Consider the following 15,005-nt stretch of genomic DNA (forward strand, 5'->3'; position numbering starts at 1 on the left):
AACTTGAACCATAGATCCCTTGGCCTGGGCATTTTTGTGATTTCTCTATTAGCGTTTTCATAATTTATCAATTCTGAAAATAAAATAAAATACAAAATAAATATAATTTGTTTTGAGAGGACGAAAATCACAAAAAAGATTTTTTTCTATTCAGATTGGACTGACTATACTAAGATACCCAGTTTTTGTTTGTTTGTTTAATCATTATTATCTTTTCTATTAATACGTTCATGTTAATGATAATGGTAAACTTGACCTTTGGCCCCTGTACCTATTTTTTCCACCTACACCAAATATCTTTGCTGAAAGCAGCCGATCTACAAGCTCACAATGCCTTGTGAGCTTGTAGATTGACTATTCTTTGGCAAATGTTTCCCACAGAATAAAGATGCTAGGACTCGAGTCCGAGGACCCCCTAGGGTCCCAGACCCCATGTTGAAGACCCTTGTGTTTATTACCCACCATAAAGTAAACTATGAAAAACAAGCAAAATGTATTTAAGGGAGATTTATTATCAATGGCACACAGTGTACATCAACATGTGATATACAAGGTTTATATGCTAATGTTAGTAAAATGTGTCATCATCAATGAGATCCCCCTTGACTGACCTCAACATCAAGGTGTAACAAGACATATAAGAAAATAAGCACATTTGAAATGTGTTTTTGAAGTTGCATTATGCTACAGTATGTTATATCTTGTACTGTAGTACTGTACCGGTACATTATGGCAAAAAAACAAACAAGGTACTGTTCCTTAAACCAGAAAAAGTCAAACAACCAAATAGACATGAACATGGTTTTGCTTTGGCAAAAGTAAACCAGTTAAAATGTACCCAAATTAAATCCAATGTACCAAAAATATTTGACACTATGCATGATGATGCCATCACTGGAAAAATAACGGGCTCTTAATTGTCTTGGTACATACAAATGAAAATATCCATAAAAAAAATCTCAAAGCATTTGTTAATAGGCTATCTATACCTAGCCTGGTTAATCTATACCATTTTGTCCCATATTCTTTCAGCCAGCTTCCTTCTCTCCAGAGAATGCCATAGAACATGAATGTAATTTGTGCTAACAATCAACATACAAGCACCGAATGATAATGATCATACAAAGCCATCAGTCACCATGTCATCATCCTGTATATGGAGAGAAATCTGAACAATCAGCTAACATATTATATCTTGAGAGAGGTCATAGTTAACTTAAGTTAAGCTTAGTGTAACATCAACGGACATTCTGTTCACATTTGAACTTTCCCTATAGTTGCTGGGGGCGACACAAGCACTCTACAAGTGCAAGTGCAATTGCATGAGGAGTTTCAAGAAAGTGCTCTCTGCTCTGTCATTAACAAGCAACTGGCTATGATACATAACATTTACATCTTTTACAGAAACAATATGAAATCAACCATCAAAATACAAAATAAGTAATGTACAAATACAAATGTGATTGTAATTTCCTTGACTTGTTTTGAGATCTTGCAAATTGGACACATTGCATGATAACTTGTGACATTTGACAGTTGCAGAGAAATAACTGGTATATAACAGATATATAACAGACTAGAATGACACCAGTACATACTGTACAGTAAACTGGTTATCTGTGGCAGGAAAAATATATTTTTATAAAAGATAAAGTAAAAAAAGCAGCGTATAGTTTCTAATATAACTCAGAGCAAATATATTCAATATGGGGACTTTGGTAGCCAAAATGTATTGCTGAGGCTTTTGTATTTACAGCATCTACAGAACATGTGTCTGTTCACACAAGTTATACAGTAGCAACATTATTTTGACAGCCTAGATATGGGAGCCATACATTTAAACACTGTGCATAGGCCACCTTCCACCATCAAAGGTAGAAACAGCAAATCTGCCAGCTGGAAACTTGCCCCAAAACAATAATATACATGATTTATATTGCACACAGCCACTATCGTCCCTCTCTTGCTCAGATGATCTATGCATAATAACTTGATTTAATTTCATTTTCTGATGTGTAACAGCGCTATGCCTATGAAGACTGTTTTATGTTTTTTGCTGCACAAAGGTTTCAAGTTTTATGATAATCCGTGCGGTACATTCCATCACTCTCATCGCCACCTCAGATGTGAATCTGTCATTTGGGATTTGTGGAAACGGAAGAAGATCAGGATAACGAGTTCTTAGGCTGTCCACGCCATATCCCTCCAGGATTTGAACGTCATTGCTAAGTCCTGTTAACTGGGAGGCGTACTCCTCTACTTTCTGTGCCAGAGCTGTGGGTTTCACGTCTTTATCCGACTTTCCTCTGACTGCATAGTCAGCAGCTATCAGTGCCAGCTTTGTGGCCAGGTAGCATTTGAAACATACCCACTCATTGGCATTCTTATGAAGGTCATTTCGAGCAGCGGAAAAGTTGGCTCTTGCTTGCCTCAACCATCTTCGGGCCTCAACAGGGTTTCCAACAGACTTAAAGGTTGGGGGAACGAAGAAACGATTAGAATGTGAAGTACCTGCATAACTAGTGTATTGCTCCCGGAATTGCTGCTTGTCCGATTTATGACTTGTTGCCTCCTGGTTCCATGATGTGTAGAACCTCTGAAAGGAGGACTTCTCTGACTGGAATCGTGTGGAAGACGATGAGAAAGGTCTCCTCGAGGCTCTTTCTGTGTTTTGTTGATCTGTCAGCGTCTGTTTCTCCAACCTGTTGATTTCGTTCTGTAAGTGCTTAAAGACCTCAGTGGCAATGTCCAGATTCTCAGCATTTTTGTCGGGATGCCATTTGAGATACAACCGGCGAATTATCTTCTTTCTCTCCGTCTCAGAAAGCTTCCAAGCTTGCTCAACTACTAAGGTCACTTCTTTCAGAATTTCAGGCAATTTGTGAAGCTTTATCTTTTTAGGCGATTGTTTTTGGGTAGAGGGTCTTTGATTTTCCTTGCCGGCAGAAAAAAGAGGAGGCACCATTCGTGGTCCAGTGGAACGACAATCTGGACTGGTTGGAGTTGATGGAGAACTGCTATCTCGTACATGACTGCTTTCATCCTGTCTGGAGAATTTGTACAAATCGAGAGAACTGACTATTTTATATTCACTGTAACCAATATCAATCTGGAAGCATTTCCCAAGGAAGCTTGGGTTGTCTTCCTCTTTCTTGTCAACTTCTTGAACAATGATGGAATACGTGTAGGTAGGCTGGTACGACCCGTAGATATCTCCACCCTCAGAGTCCACAAGATAACCCACATATTCACCTGGGTAAAATACATTCATGGGATCCATGAGCAGGAAGTGGTGTATCTCTGTGGGTATAGGGGTGCCAGGAAGTGGAAGCTCAAGTTTTGAGGGTTCTGACGAGTCATACTTTACACCCAGGTTGTCCAGTTTCTCTGTGATTCTGTAAATGTCATTGCAGCCTAACATAGCAATGAGATAGGAAGTGTCAGATATCAAATTGTCTGTAGCCGACTTCAATGTCATAGCCAACGCCAAGAGAAAGTTTATATCTTTGCTGTCTGAGTGTTGGATATAGAGATGAATCACAGCTGTCCCATACCTCTTCAGAAAAGCCAGTGTTTCACTGCGGCTGTGCGGGATAGGACTGCATCCTTTTACTCTCAGCGTTGTCTGGAGTTTCTCAAAACAAGAGACTTTCAGGCCCTCACAAAGTGCTTTGCAGAGTCGAATGGCCTTTTCCTCATTCACAAGAAATGAGGAATCATTCTCGTGTTTCATTATTCTGATCAGTCCAGTGATGAATTGCTCTGAAGACAGCAGCAGCTGAAGTCGACCTTGAAGTGAACACAGAGCTCCAAACTGGCACATTTTGGGAGAGTCTTCATCTAGTTGCTCTTCCAGGATGTTACTCAGGAGTCTTGGTCTTAGCTTCTGTGGAAGTAGCATGATCAGCCTTGTGTGTAAAGCATGATCTTTGCCCAGATAGCATTGGCTCATGTCCACAAGCATTTGAACACCAACATTGCCCTGAATCCTGCTCTTGTAGTGTGGGGCATCATCAAACACCAGGCTGTTAGATTTGGCTAATCTACCATCATGGCTTGGCAGGTAAAAAGTTACATCTCTGAGGCTTTCGAGATCTTTACGGATTTCCACTGGATCATTCTGGAGACATTTGAAAAGCCCAGAGACAGCCCTCTTCACAGTTCTCATTTCATTTGGATCAAGCTGCTTGCCCTCTGAATTTCGGTGAATGCGACACAGCACTTCAACATACTGTTTTGTTGATACAACATCTTCTGTGCCCAGGAGTTTAAACAGTTGATGAAATATACCAAGCTCCAGTGGCAATTTGTACAAGTAGGGCTTGAAGTCAGATTCATTGTCCAAGTTAATGACAACCTCTTCCGGTTTCAGAAGTTTCCAGCCATCTTCAACCATGACAAAGGTCACCCCACGGAGCTGGAAGCGAAACTCTCTTTTATCTGCATTGAGGAATTCATAGGTGGACCTTAAAACTTTGTTCCTTGTTTTCACCATATCATCGTCTGGGGTAGATATGTTGCAGATGTTCTTGCAGTTATTTATGACTTTCTCCAGGGGTGGCTCCATGTTGACATTTAACATGGTCAGTACTTGGTCAAGCTGCTCCTGCCCAGTGATTGCACTTCCCTCCTGATCGTTTAAACTTGATGGTGTAGCGTTCTCTGGTAGAATAGGACAAGATGTCCAAAGTAAGTGGATTATATCTGTTTGCTTGAATTTTGGATTGACCTGAGAGCCACTAAAACGAATCAGTGGAAGTGTACCACTCATTTCTTGGTACTGTGAATGAAGACGGATGAGTTCTGTGGGAGCTCGCTCAGGACACAAGAATGGTATCATTGAGAGCTCTTTGAGGAAAGCACCAACAAACAGATCAGTCCTCTCATTGAATATGTGATTCAGGAGAACATCAACAATGGTTTGTGCCTTGTCTTTGGTCCAGCTCTCGGTTTGGGCTTTGATGCTGACCTCTTTTGCGAACTGGAGGACTTGCTGCTGTGAGACTACATACTTAAGTCCAATGTTTCGAAGGAATGTGATCCAGGAGGTTATGAATGCTGTTCCATTTTTGGGTTTTGACACTTGCTCTATTTTCTTGAAGAAATCTTTGGGTATGAATGATTTTGCAGGCAGCATAACTTCAAACACTTTCACTGTCTCATCATAGAACAACTTGGCTGACTTGAGCCTGTTTGTGTAGTCATAGATGAACGACAATCCTTCCAACTTTTCATACAGCTGGTCCTTTATCTCACACGAGTCCTCCATTGACACAAGTCTTTCCTTCAAATAGACAATGTGTTCAATTTTTGCATCATATGAGAGACTTTCAAACTTTGGCAGGAGATGTTTGTGGTAGACTTCCAGATCATCAATTGCAGTGCATCCAAGGAAACTGTACAGTTCTTTGAGTTGTGGATTGTCAGCAAGAAATGCAAAGGATGTTGTGTGGGCCCACTTGTCCATATCAGCGGTAGGAATACAATTTGCCAGAACATAGCACGAACCGTAGTTTGCAATGCTTATGTACCTGCCACTCACTGTTTTGAAGCATGGGATCAGTTTGAGGCTCTGTGCATCTTCTTGTGTGAGATTAACCAGGTTGCAATTAAAATACAACAGAAGAGCCTCCATGTCTTTGTCGGTCAAGCTTGCTGCTTTGAATGCTGACGTCTGAATCATGTACTCCAGTGCTTTCAAGATGCTGGATGGATTATCGATGTTTGCTGTGTGCTGTGCCAGAAAAGACATGATTGGGTTGTCTTTGCCGCAGATTTTGTTCACTGCGAGTTGAATGCAGCCTGCTTTCATAAGGCAGTGATAGACTTTATCATTTTGCCCCTGTGGAAAGATGGCAATATTCATCAAACTCAGGGGCAACAGTACATCATGCTCGGGTACAACAAGCTTTTCTCTTGCCATGAATTTGTTGCCAGGCAGTAACGCCCATTCCTTCAGAATGTCAAGCACTGTGTCAAAACTTGGTTTGACTTCTTCCTGGCCTTCTTTGATGGCAATGTTCTCGCTGATGAAGTTCCACACACTTTTCAGCCAGGATTCACTTGCATAGCCATCTCTCCACTTTACAGGGATGCGTGTTCTGTACTCTCGAGGAAGAAATGAACTCAGTAAGTCACCAAAGCTGTTGATGTCAAAGATTTTTGCAACACCGGCTTTCATCAGGAGGTCGCTGTATCTGAGGTACAATGTATTCATGAACATTTCCTTCCTTGGTGGGATCAGCTCATGGTGTGTTGTCAGGAACTTTGGTCTTTTGGAGTCAAATACCTGAAGCATGTTGTCCATTGTTATCAACAGAGGCAACCCCTCTATTTTGATGTCATCCCCTTCTATGTCCTTGAAGCAGTAGTCGACTAGAAGCTTCAAGCTGTGAAAAAGCTTGTAGTTTGATTGCTGCAGTCGACAGGGGAGTTTCCCAACTTGGCAAGATGTGTCTGGCGATGAATAAGTGAACAGAAAGTTGCGGACATCTTCAGATGTCACATACGTCACTGGAATTCCTGCATCTTCCAAGCAGAAGTAAAGACTTGCTGTCTCGTCGCAGCCATGGACCAAGTTAAAGCCAATGTCCAAGATCAAGTTCTTCAGCCTGTAAACATTTTCTGCAACAGATTTCCTTGTAGTGATGTTGTACTCTGTGTTTTTCAGGTGCTGGAGCTCATCCTGCATTAGATTGTCAAAAAAGGCTCTGCCTCTGTTTGCAGTGGACGTGTTCACCCACGAGATGTAAATAACAGAGTGCAGGTCTGAATTATCAATTTGCGGTGTCCTGACGACAGGAAGTAGACGCTTCAGGTCAGCATGAATGCAGCTGTACACAGCTTTAACCAGGCAGTACCAATCCGGCTGTATGTCAACCCTGTTGACTGGGAAAAAGTACAGGAATTTCCGTAAAGTGTCTTTTAACACGTGAATTGGGGTTCCCTGTAACACAGTCATGGTGGGATCAGGACCTGGGAAGTATCGACGTTTCAGTTGAATCATCAGTTCCACATAGGCAGGAGCTATCAGTGATGTCATCAAGTTGTTGTTCCAATCACTTCTTACCCCTACTCCGTTGTCATCTCTCCACAGGTTTCTCCTTGCAGAATCTAGAGCAAAATGCCCATTGACGTGAAACGGCAGGCCAGTCTCCAGTGAAAGGGGTAGAAAGCAGAACGCTCTGTGAGGTTTCTTGTAGTTGTGGCTTACACATGCAGCTACCCCTCCACGTGGAAAGAGAGTTATGTCTTCATTTTTGTGGGCTGAAATCACACTTTTGGAAACACTTTCAACATTGGGGAAGCCAGATCGGTTGCAGATCATCCAAGTTGTTAAATTACCACCTGTGTCTTCTATATCCATTGTGTAGGTTATCTGCTGGACTGGAATAGCAGTGAGCTGTTTCTTTTTGAGGACGCTATCGATGACAGAAGCGTGGAACTGCTTGCGTTTTAGACGATCACCATCAGTAATTTTAGCAGTCACTGAATATAGCACCTTCAGCTCTCCTGTTGCATTCTCAATTTGACAGATTGATATTTTCTCCATGTGGTTGAGAAACATCAGAAGCTCTGCACCGTCAGATTTCAATTTATCCAGAAGGTTTTGTACCATTCTGTCTGATGCCGGAACAGAACTGATCTCAGATGATCTTGCCATTTCTTTAGAGCGTATGGGGAATCTGAACATTGTAGCACGTTCTAGCTTGAAATGAGCCCCCAAATAAAGATTTAGAACATCTGAAAATTGAGATCTGAAGTCAGAGTCCAAATCCCTGAACATCCTTCCGGGACTCACAGATGTTGCTCCAGGTGCGTACTGTGCATGCGGATCAAAGATGCAGAGGATGTCATTGTTTGAGATAAAGGAGGGGCAGTCAGTGATGTGATAGACAGAGTTGAATCCTATGCCATATTGCCCAGTTTTGCCAGGATTGGCTTCTTTTGTTCCTTTTCCTAGATTCTGTATTCCTCGGACATCATCATCTGTGAAAGGCTGGTTGTTGTATACGCAGAGTGAAGGGCCTTGCATTGGAATCCATTTGTCATCAAATATTCTGTCTGTCTCATGCGTTCTTGGATCAAAAACAAAGTATATTTCAGTGGCTTTGGCATCATCTGCATTTTGAAGCAGCTCTTTTAGCATTTCCTTCTCTGATGGATATGCATTAAGAATACTTTTAATCCTGCTTGTGAGCTTTTCTTTCTGTCCGAACTCACTCCCAAGTGTAGTGAAGCAGATGTTGGAGGCATATCTCTCCAAGGCTTTGTGCCGTTTGGGAACAGCTCCTAACTTAATAGCAACCTCTCTCGGAATATCAGCGTGACAGTATTTCACAGTGGTGTCTCTGACTTTAATCCAGGGACAGTCATTGTAGCACAATGACTTTGATGGCAGCAATATCATATGGGAATCAGGTAGGAGAATCTCTCCATAATTTCCTTGGCAGTTTTCCTGTTTTTTGTCCCGGATCAAGCTCCATATTCCTTCACTGATGATTCTTCGGGACAGCTGAAAATTTTCCTCAGTGACTGCTCTTCGCCCACATTCTTGCTTAAGTATTTCAAGAATGGCTGCAAAATTCTCAATTGTGAAACTTGCTTGGACACCAACATTTTCAAACAACTCACGGCAACTGTTTCTGTACTTGTTGGGCAGCTGGTAAAGGTATGGAGCAGCGTCAAAGTTCAGGTGGAATGCAACTTTGGAGGGATTGACGTATGTGTTCTCAACCAGAATGGAGTTGAAGTTTTTCAATTCCTCCATGATTTGATCTTTTGCACCATCTTGCTGTAGCATCTCCTCATGTAGATACTTATAGCAGGCATTGGTTATGTTCTCCTGGTACAGAGTGACACCGTCAAATGATTTAGACAGTTCTTTGAGTTGTCCGATGACTAGTCCAATGATAGGCTTTCTAATCAATCCTAGAAAGTCTTTCACAGCCAAAGAGATAGGACCACAACCTTTGAAAGATGGTGAGTTCTCACTCAGGATTGGCTTGATCAGACACACAGTGTCCTGATGTTCAGTTGTGAAGAGCTCTTTGGCAGAGAACATAGTAGTAGGAGAGAAGTTATTCCCATGCCATGGCAGGGAAAACCCTGCAGGTTTTGTAAGGAATGGAAGGAACTTGATGTCCTGTAGCTTCTCTAAGAGCTCAGCTGCTACTGTCTCTCTAATTTTCAGTTTCTCGTCAATGAGACTGAGCAGAATGCTGCTGCGAACGCAAGCAGCTATGTGATCCTTTTCATTTAGGTCTATCACAGACTCTGCACGTTCAATAAGATCTTCCCATAAGAGGTCATCCTTTACCATTCCCAGTTGCACTAGTTTCACCAAACACACAGGGTTTAGGTAGTCCTTTGGGGTCCCTTTAGGAAATCTTCCATCATCACCGTTGTAAAGCTTAGCCACTCTTCCCTCAGGATGGATCAGCCTGGAAGGTAAAACCAAGTTCTCTTCAGGGCCAGAACATGGGATGCACGGAGTCACTCTTAGAATCGATTCAAATTCGTCCAATTTGTCATTCAGGACATAATGCATCAAGGGATCTCGGAGTTCTTTGTCAATGTCCTGGATATGAGGGAAAAATACATCTGAGAAAAACTGTTTCTCCGTAAGAGTGTTTTCCATTAACCTCGCCTTACATCCAGCATCGTCAAAACCTTCCTTCACCCAATCAGGCAACTCAACGGCACAGAGGTCTTGTGAGCCACTCTTCGTGAGGTATTTTAAGAAAATCTTAAATGCGGCAGGGCCAATGGCTGGTCTGCAAAGCAAAGTGTCATCAAGGAATCTGACATACTTGATTGACACCCACATTTTCCCATCTGAGAAAACCTTTGCATGCTCATTGTCTCCGCCTTTGGCAATTTCCTGATAGACGCCCTGGCTGACCAGTGTGAAGTCATCATGTACCATACTTGGGTCGGGCCATGTAGCATAGTAGCTGTAGTCAAGAAGTTCTCCACTCTCAGACATTGATCGTAGCATACCGAGTGCGGACATGTATGACTGGACAATTACATGTCTCATGAACACTGAATTCCAGTGTCCTTTGGTATCGGTCTTCCAGATTTCTTTGCGGTTTGAAGTTACAGCAAAGCAGCCATTGATGTGGATTGGCAAGCCTGTTTTGATCCTGAGTGGTAAATAGCAAAACACCTCTCCAATTGGGTTGGCATTTGTCTTCACAGTCCATTTACGATTCTCCTCTTCGGTGAGGAGAACGCCCACACCTCCACAAGGCACCAGTCCTAATCTTTTTCCACTCTCGCCCAGTGCAAATTTTAGAGCTTCAGTAACGTCCATAGAAGAACAAATTAGCCAGTTAGTGACCTCGACTGCTTTTTGGGGCATTTCATCTGTGAGTCTTCTATTTTGACCACCTTTAGCAGCCATCTCAAAGTACTGATTGGGATCTTCCTCTGAGCCTCTGAAGAGAGGAGACTGGAGATCAACAATGCGTTTGAACACATTGTGAAACTCCTCCACCATAATGCGTATGATGCAGCCAGACTTGGGAACATCAGCTGGGACCCTGTTGGTGCTCGCTACCCTTTTCATGACTTTGGCAGCAGATTTCAGGATGCTCAGTGGTCCGTATGAAGCTTTGGTTGACCACACACTTTTGTTTATGGTGACAACATCTTGGGCTGCAGCAGGGTTTAGCTCCTCAGATTTCAGGTATTTCAACACCATGGTTCCAACGTGCTGAGTGAACAAAATGAGCCGGTGCCCACATATGCTGAACTCATCGACAAGAGAGTAGATGTCTGTAGTGTTGTAGTACATGCTACTGATTTCACTGGCTGAAGCCTCCTGCTCTGTTCTGAATGGTAGCCTGAACAGTGTACCGTCGTATTTGTAAGGGGATTCCTGAGCTAGAGGAAGTTGGCAGTTGAAGACGTTAATGAATGGTTTGAACTGGTTGGGGAATTTCCTAAGTCGTTTCTGCTGTTTACTCCAATTGATTTTGATCCCTGGGTTGGACCTGTCTCTGATGTGCTTACTGATGTGATTGATGTTTGGATCAAACATGATCATGAACTCTCTGCTCATTATGATAGGGATGTCCGTGACATGATATACAGAGTTGAAGCCCAAGCCAAACTTGCCCACTTTGTCTGCCTCACATCTCTTCATTGATCCTCCCAACCTTGTGATGTTCAGGAAATCAGTGTCGGAAAACACAGAGTTGTTAAAGGACCACATGGTGGGGCCGTGGCAGGCAATCATGCCGGGATCGAGGAGGTTCTCTCGAATGTCGGTGTTCTTGCGCATGTCGATCATGAAGCTGCACTCTGTTGCATTGGCGTCATCAGCATTCTGGAGAAGTTCTTTGAATATATCTGATACAGATGGATACTCCTCTAGAATGTTCTTTATTCTCACCGTCAGAGGTTCTCGTTGGCCTGACTGCTCAAAGCCCAGGTTCTCTGGGTTTATCAGTCTCGTGCTGAGGCATGGCACTTTCAGCCACTCTGCAGTTTTCATTGGGATGTCATCATGGATTAATATAATCGGTTCTGATGCATCTTCAAGTAAGTCGTTCAGATCATCCACTTTAATGTCACAGTAGGTACATTCATGAATGGGCCTCATACCCAATTTACTTGGGTCTTTGTAACAGAGGATTGGCACGTGCATGTCGACTTCCACCGATATCTGACTGCTGTATAGCCATCTCAGGATGTTTATCAAAAGGAGGAGATCATGTTTGCTTTCCTCTTTTGTCATCTCTCCCTCACATCTCTGCTGGATAGTCTTAATAACCCCAAAAACATGGCTTGGCACAACTTCTTCCACGGAGCCGCAAAACTTAAAAAGTTTGTGAAATTTCCGAATGGTCTTTGGCAGGGAGTACAGGTAGGGGTTCAGATCTAAATCAGGGATGGACTTTAGCACAGTGTGGGCAGGTGATGAGAATGTCTTCCCTGTCCACACCCAGTCAAAAGGCAATGACTTCATTGCTTCTCGTGCATCCTCTAGGTGAGCTTGCATGAAACCATAGATCTCAAAAAGGATCTGTTGAAACTGGTACCAATCCTCGGTGCTGAACGCTTGAGATTTATGCCAGTCATTCACTGCTTTTAGGTGTTGTAATACTTGATCCACTTGCGGCTCCATCGATAACTTCAGGGCCTTCTTCATCCCTGCAGATGTGCGCTCAACAAGCGATACGGAGGACCCCACGAGCACGGCGTGAGATATATCACACATGTCAGATAATGAGCAGATGTTGACTGTGTCTCCCAACCAAGCAAGGGATTTAGGGTAGTTTAGAGGTCTCTCTTTGCAAACTGGCACCCATTTCAGTTTTAACAACGATGTCTGAGTGTCTGTAGACTTCACCAACTTAGTTTGTCGGTTAAGTATTTGCAGCAGCGTTTTTGCCTTTTTCACCACAGAATCCCACTCAGGTTCTTTGTTGTTTTTCAACTCCTCTATCTTCTTTGCCACTTGGATGACATCTTTTTCAGTGAGTTGCACCTCATTTTTCAGTCCCAGTTGTCTGAGTGAATGGAGAATATCAGGGGTTGAGGTAAATGTACTTGTGGGGAACCTGGTCTTCTCCTCCATATAAAACAAGTCCTGTAAAATTTCCAGCTCAGGGTCAAAGAGGTCTGTGGCTGCGACAGGCTTTCCCGGTGAGATGTGAATGAACTTCAGGGTGGAAAGCCAACCGATCACGGATGCATTTTCATTCTTGAGGAAGGACAGATGTTTGAGGGCCCAGAGCATGATTTTGGTGACCTCGTCCTTTGTGTAGAACCCTTTCTCCATATCCTGAATGACAAGCTTCAGACACTCAGTTGTCTTCACCTGTTCTACATTTAGCATCTTGACGAGACGGATTGACGCCTCGTCGCTACAGCCCACAACGTTGAGGGACAACTTTACATGTGGCGGATATTTGGCGGTGTGATGCAACGCTCTGGCTCCTCTCAACGAGGTAAACGTTGGGGCTCCTTTCTCGGAGCAGGCTCCCAGTTTCTCAAAGATGGCGAGCTCTAGCAGGAGACGTCTCTCCTTTTCCGTGATGTCGGACAGCCCCGCTAAAAAGTCTCTGAGTGCGACCTTTTCTTTGACGGAAAAAGACGAGACGGTGCTGGCTATGCGCTGCGTCGCTGATCTATCCATTATCTGCAAGAGCACGCTAGGAGAGCATGGATGGACGTAATTCTTGAGAAGAGGGTGCTGCAGAGAAGGGTCCAGCTTTCTCATCGGCACTGCTCCCAGCTTTTTCATGATGTCAAGGAGGTTCTCCGAAATGGGTGCTTCTTCCTCGTGTTCAACGAGAACAATGGGCGAGGGAGTTTTGAGGCGCATGAGCTCCACTTTGTCCGTGCTGTCCTCGAGCGGTGCACTCGGGATCAAAGGCATATCTTCAAAGGCGCTTAAATCGTCAGCAAAATGAATATAAAGGTGTTTCCAAACCATCTTTAACCATGAGAATGTCAGATGCTCTTTTTGTTCGGAGTTCCAGTGGACCGTGAAGTCTCTGGATGGCCATGCGGTCGTGAGGATCTCTTTGATGAGTCGAGCGGAGCGTTCTGGAGTTAGCACTTGTAACTGAGTACACAGTCTTCCTGTTGAGAAGACAGAGAAAAGAGAGATCCATGTATCATCATTTCTTGATAAATGTGTTTATATTACCATTTCTATACATTATAACACTACACATTAATGTTTTGTTGCAAGGAGTTGCATTGGTGTGACGTGTCCTTAAAACTGTTTTATTGCAAGGAGTTGCATTGGTTCCTGTTTGGACCTAAAAGTACAATACACTGAGCATACAAAATATTATTCATTATTAGCTTGTTCCTTGTTCTATTATCTAATCTGACCAGGTGAATGTTTTGTTAAGAATGAACTATTCCTTCAACCTATTAAATCCACAAGGAGGAAGTGCAGGTGAAGGCGAGGATAATGTAGTATTTGTAAGTCTTGATAAAGACATTTATTTATTCTTCAAAATAGGAATTTGGAAGCGCTCAATCATCATTTTTACATGAGGTCAGTTACTGTTCAAAACCAAATATTTGCATTACAACAATCACATTTCACATTTTATGATTTGAGAATTGACACACGCTGTTAACATGCTGTTAATTTCACACCATAAACGTACAATTTACAGCAAAGCTGCAACTTTAAGCCTAAAAGAATGACAAGCTACACCATGAGAAGACCAAGCTATTAGAATTAGACCAATGCCGTTATGAAGGATATTATGGGGGCCGCACAAACACAAACAATTCCTCTCACTTCAAGAAAAATGTTACAGGCTTTCAAGGTTTTTATACCTCCGCCGGCAAGAGCTGTGGCCGGAGGCATTGTTTTGTTTTTTGTATTTCTTTACATGCACATTTGCGTGAGTGTTGGAAAGACATTTAGAATGCTGCATTGGTTTGGGTTAATATTTTAAAAAGAAATAATAATAACATTCATCATCACACTGTAGAATACCTACCAGAACCCCAAAGATACTGTTGCACTGAAATTAAATTCAAGTGACATGTTTTAGAAACCATGACACCAACATTTACTTTTCACTTTCATTTGACCTGTTTTAGCCTCCTTGCTATTTAATCTAACATAACCTAATCGACATACGGTCAAATTTCACACATCCAACATGGCTACTTATTTCAGGCTATTAGGTGGGGCCCTATCTTGAGTGCCTTACCCCTTATATCCCTAAACTTCTTTGAAATAGTACAATATGGCTACTAAGTTCAGGGATAAGGGGTAAGGAGGCGTGCAAGATGACTATGTTCATTAATTCCCCCAGGCAAGAAATACAATACAAAGAGGATTTAATTTCCCTTGATAGCACCGCAACCTATCAATCTGCTAGGCAGGAGACAGTAATGATGACATAGCAATGTACAGTAGGAGCCCTGAAACTCCTTATAGATTGGTTGGAAGGAGGGGGGCAGGGGTGCTGTGCGCTCTGCCAGGGAAGTGTGTGTGTGTGTGTGTGTGTGAGGGG

General features: G+C 42.8%; 1 protein-coding gene across 1 annotated transcript; it reads right to left on the minus strand.

The window, feature by feature from the left end:
* Nucleotides 1-524: 524 nt before the first annotated feature.
* sacs (sacsin molecular chaperone) lies at nt 525-13,537 on the minus strand. Its single transcript, XM_080773094.1, has one exon. It carries the CDS (start codon nt 13,448-13,450, stop codon nt 2,045-2,047), a length of 11,406 nt encoding a protein of 3,801 aa, XP_080629220.1. The 5' UTR covers nt 13,451-13,537; the 3' UTR covers nt 525-2,044.
* Between the last annotated feature and the right edge of the window lie 1,468 nt (nt 13,538-15,005).

Source organism: Protomyctophum bolini (assembly GCF_963924005.1).
Source record: "Protomyctophum bolini genome assembly, chromosome: 9".
Lineage (NCBI taxonomy): Eukaryota > Metazoa > Chordata > Actinopteri > Myctophiformes > Myctophidae > Protomyctophum > Protomyctophum bolini.

Excerpts from the sequence above, each read along its gene's own strand:
- sacs (XM_080773094.1), bottom strand. The coding sequence starts at position 13,450 with ATGGTTTGGAAACACCTTTATATTCATTTTGCTGACGATTTAAGCGCC.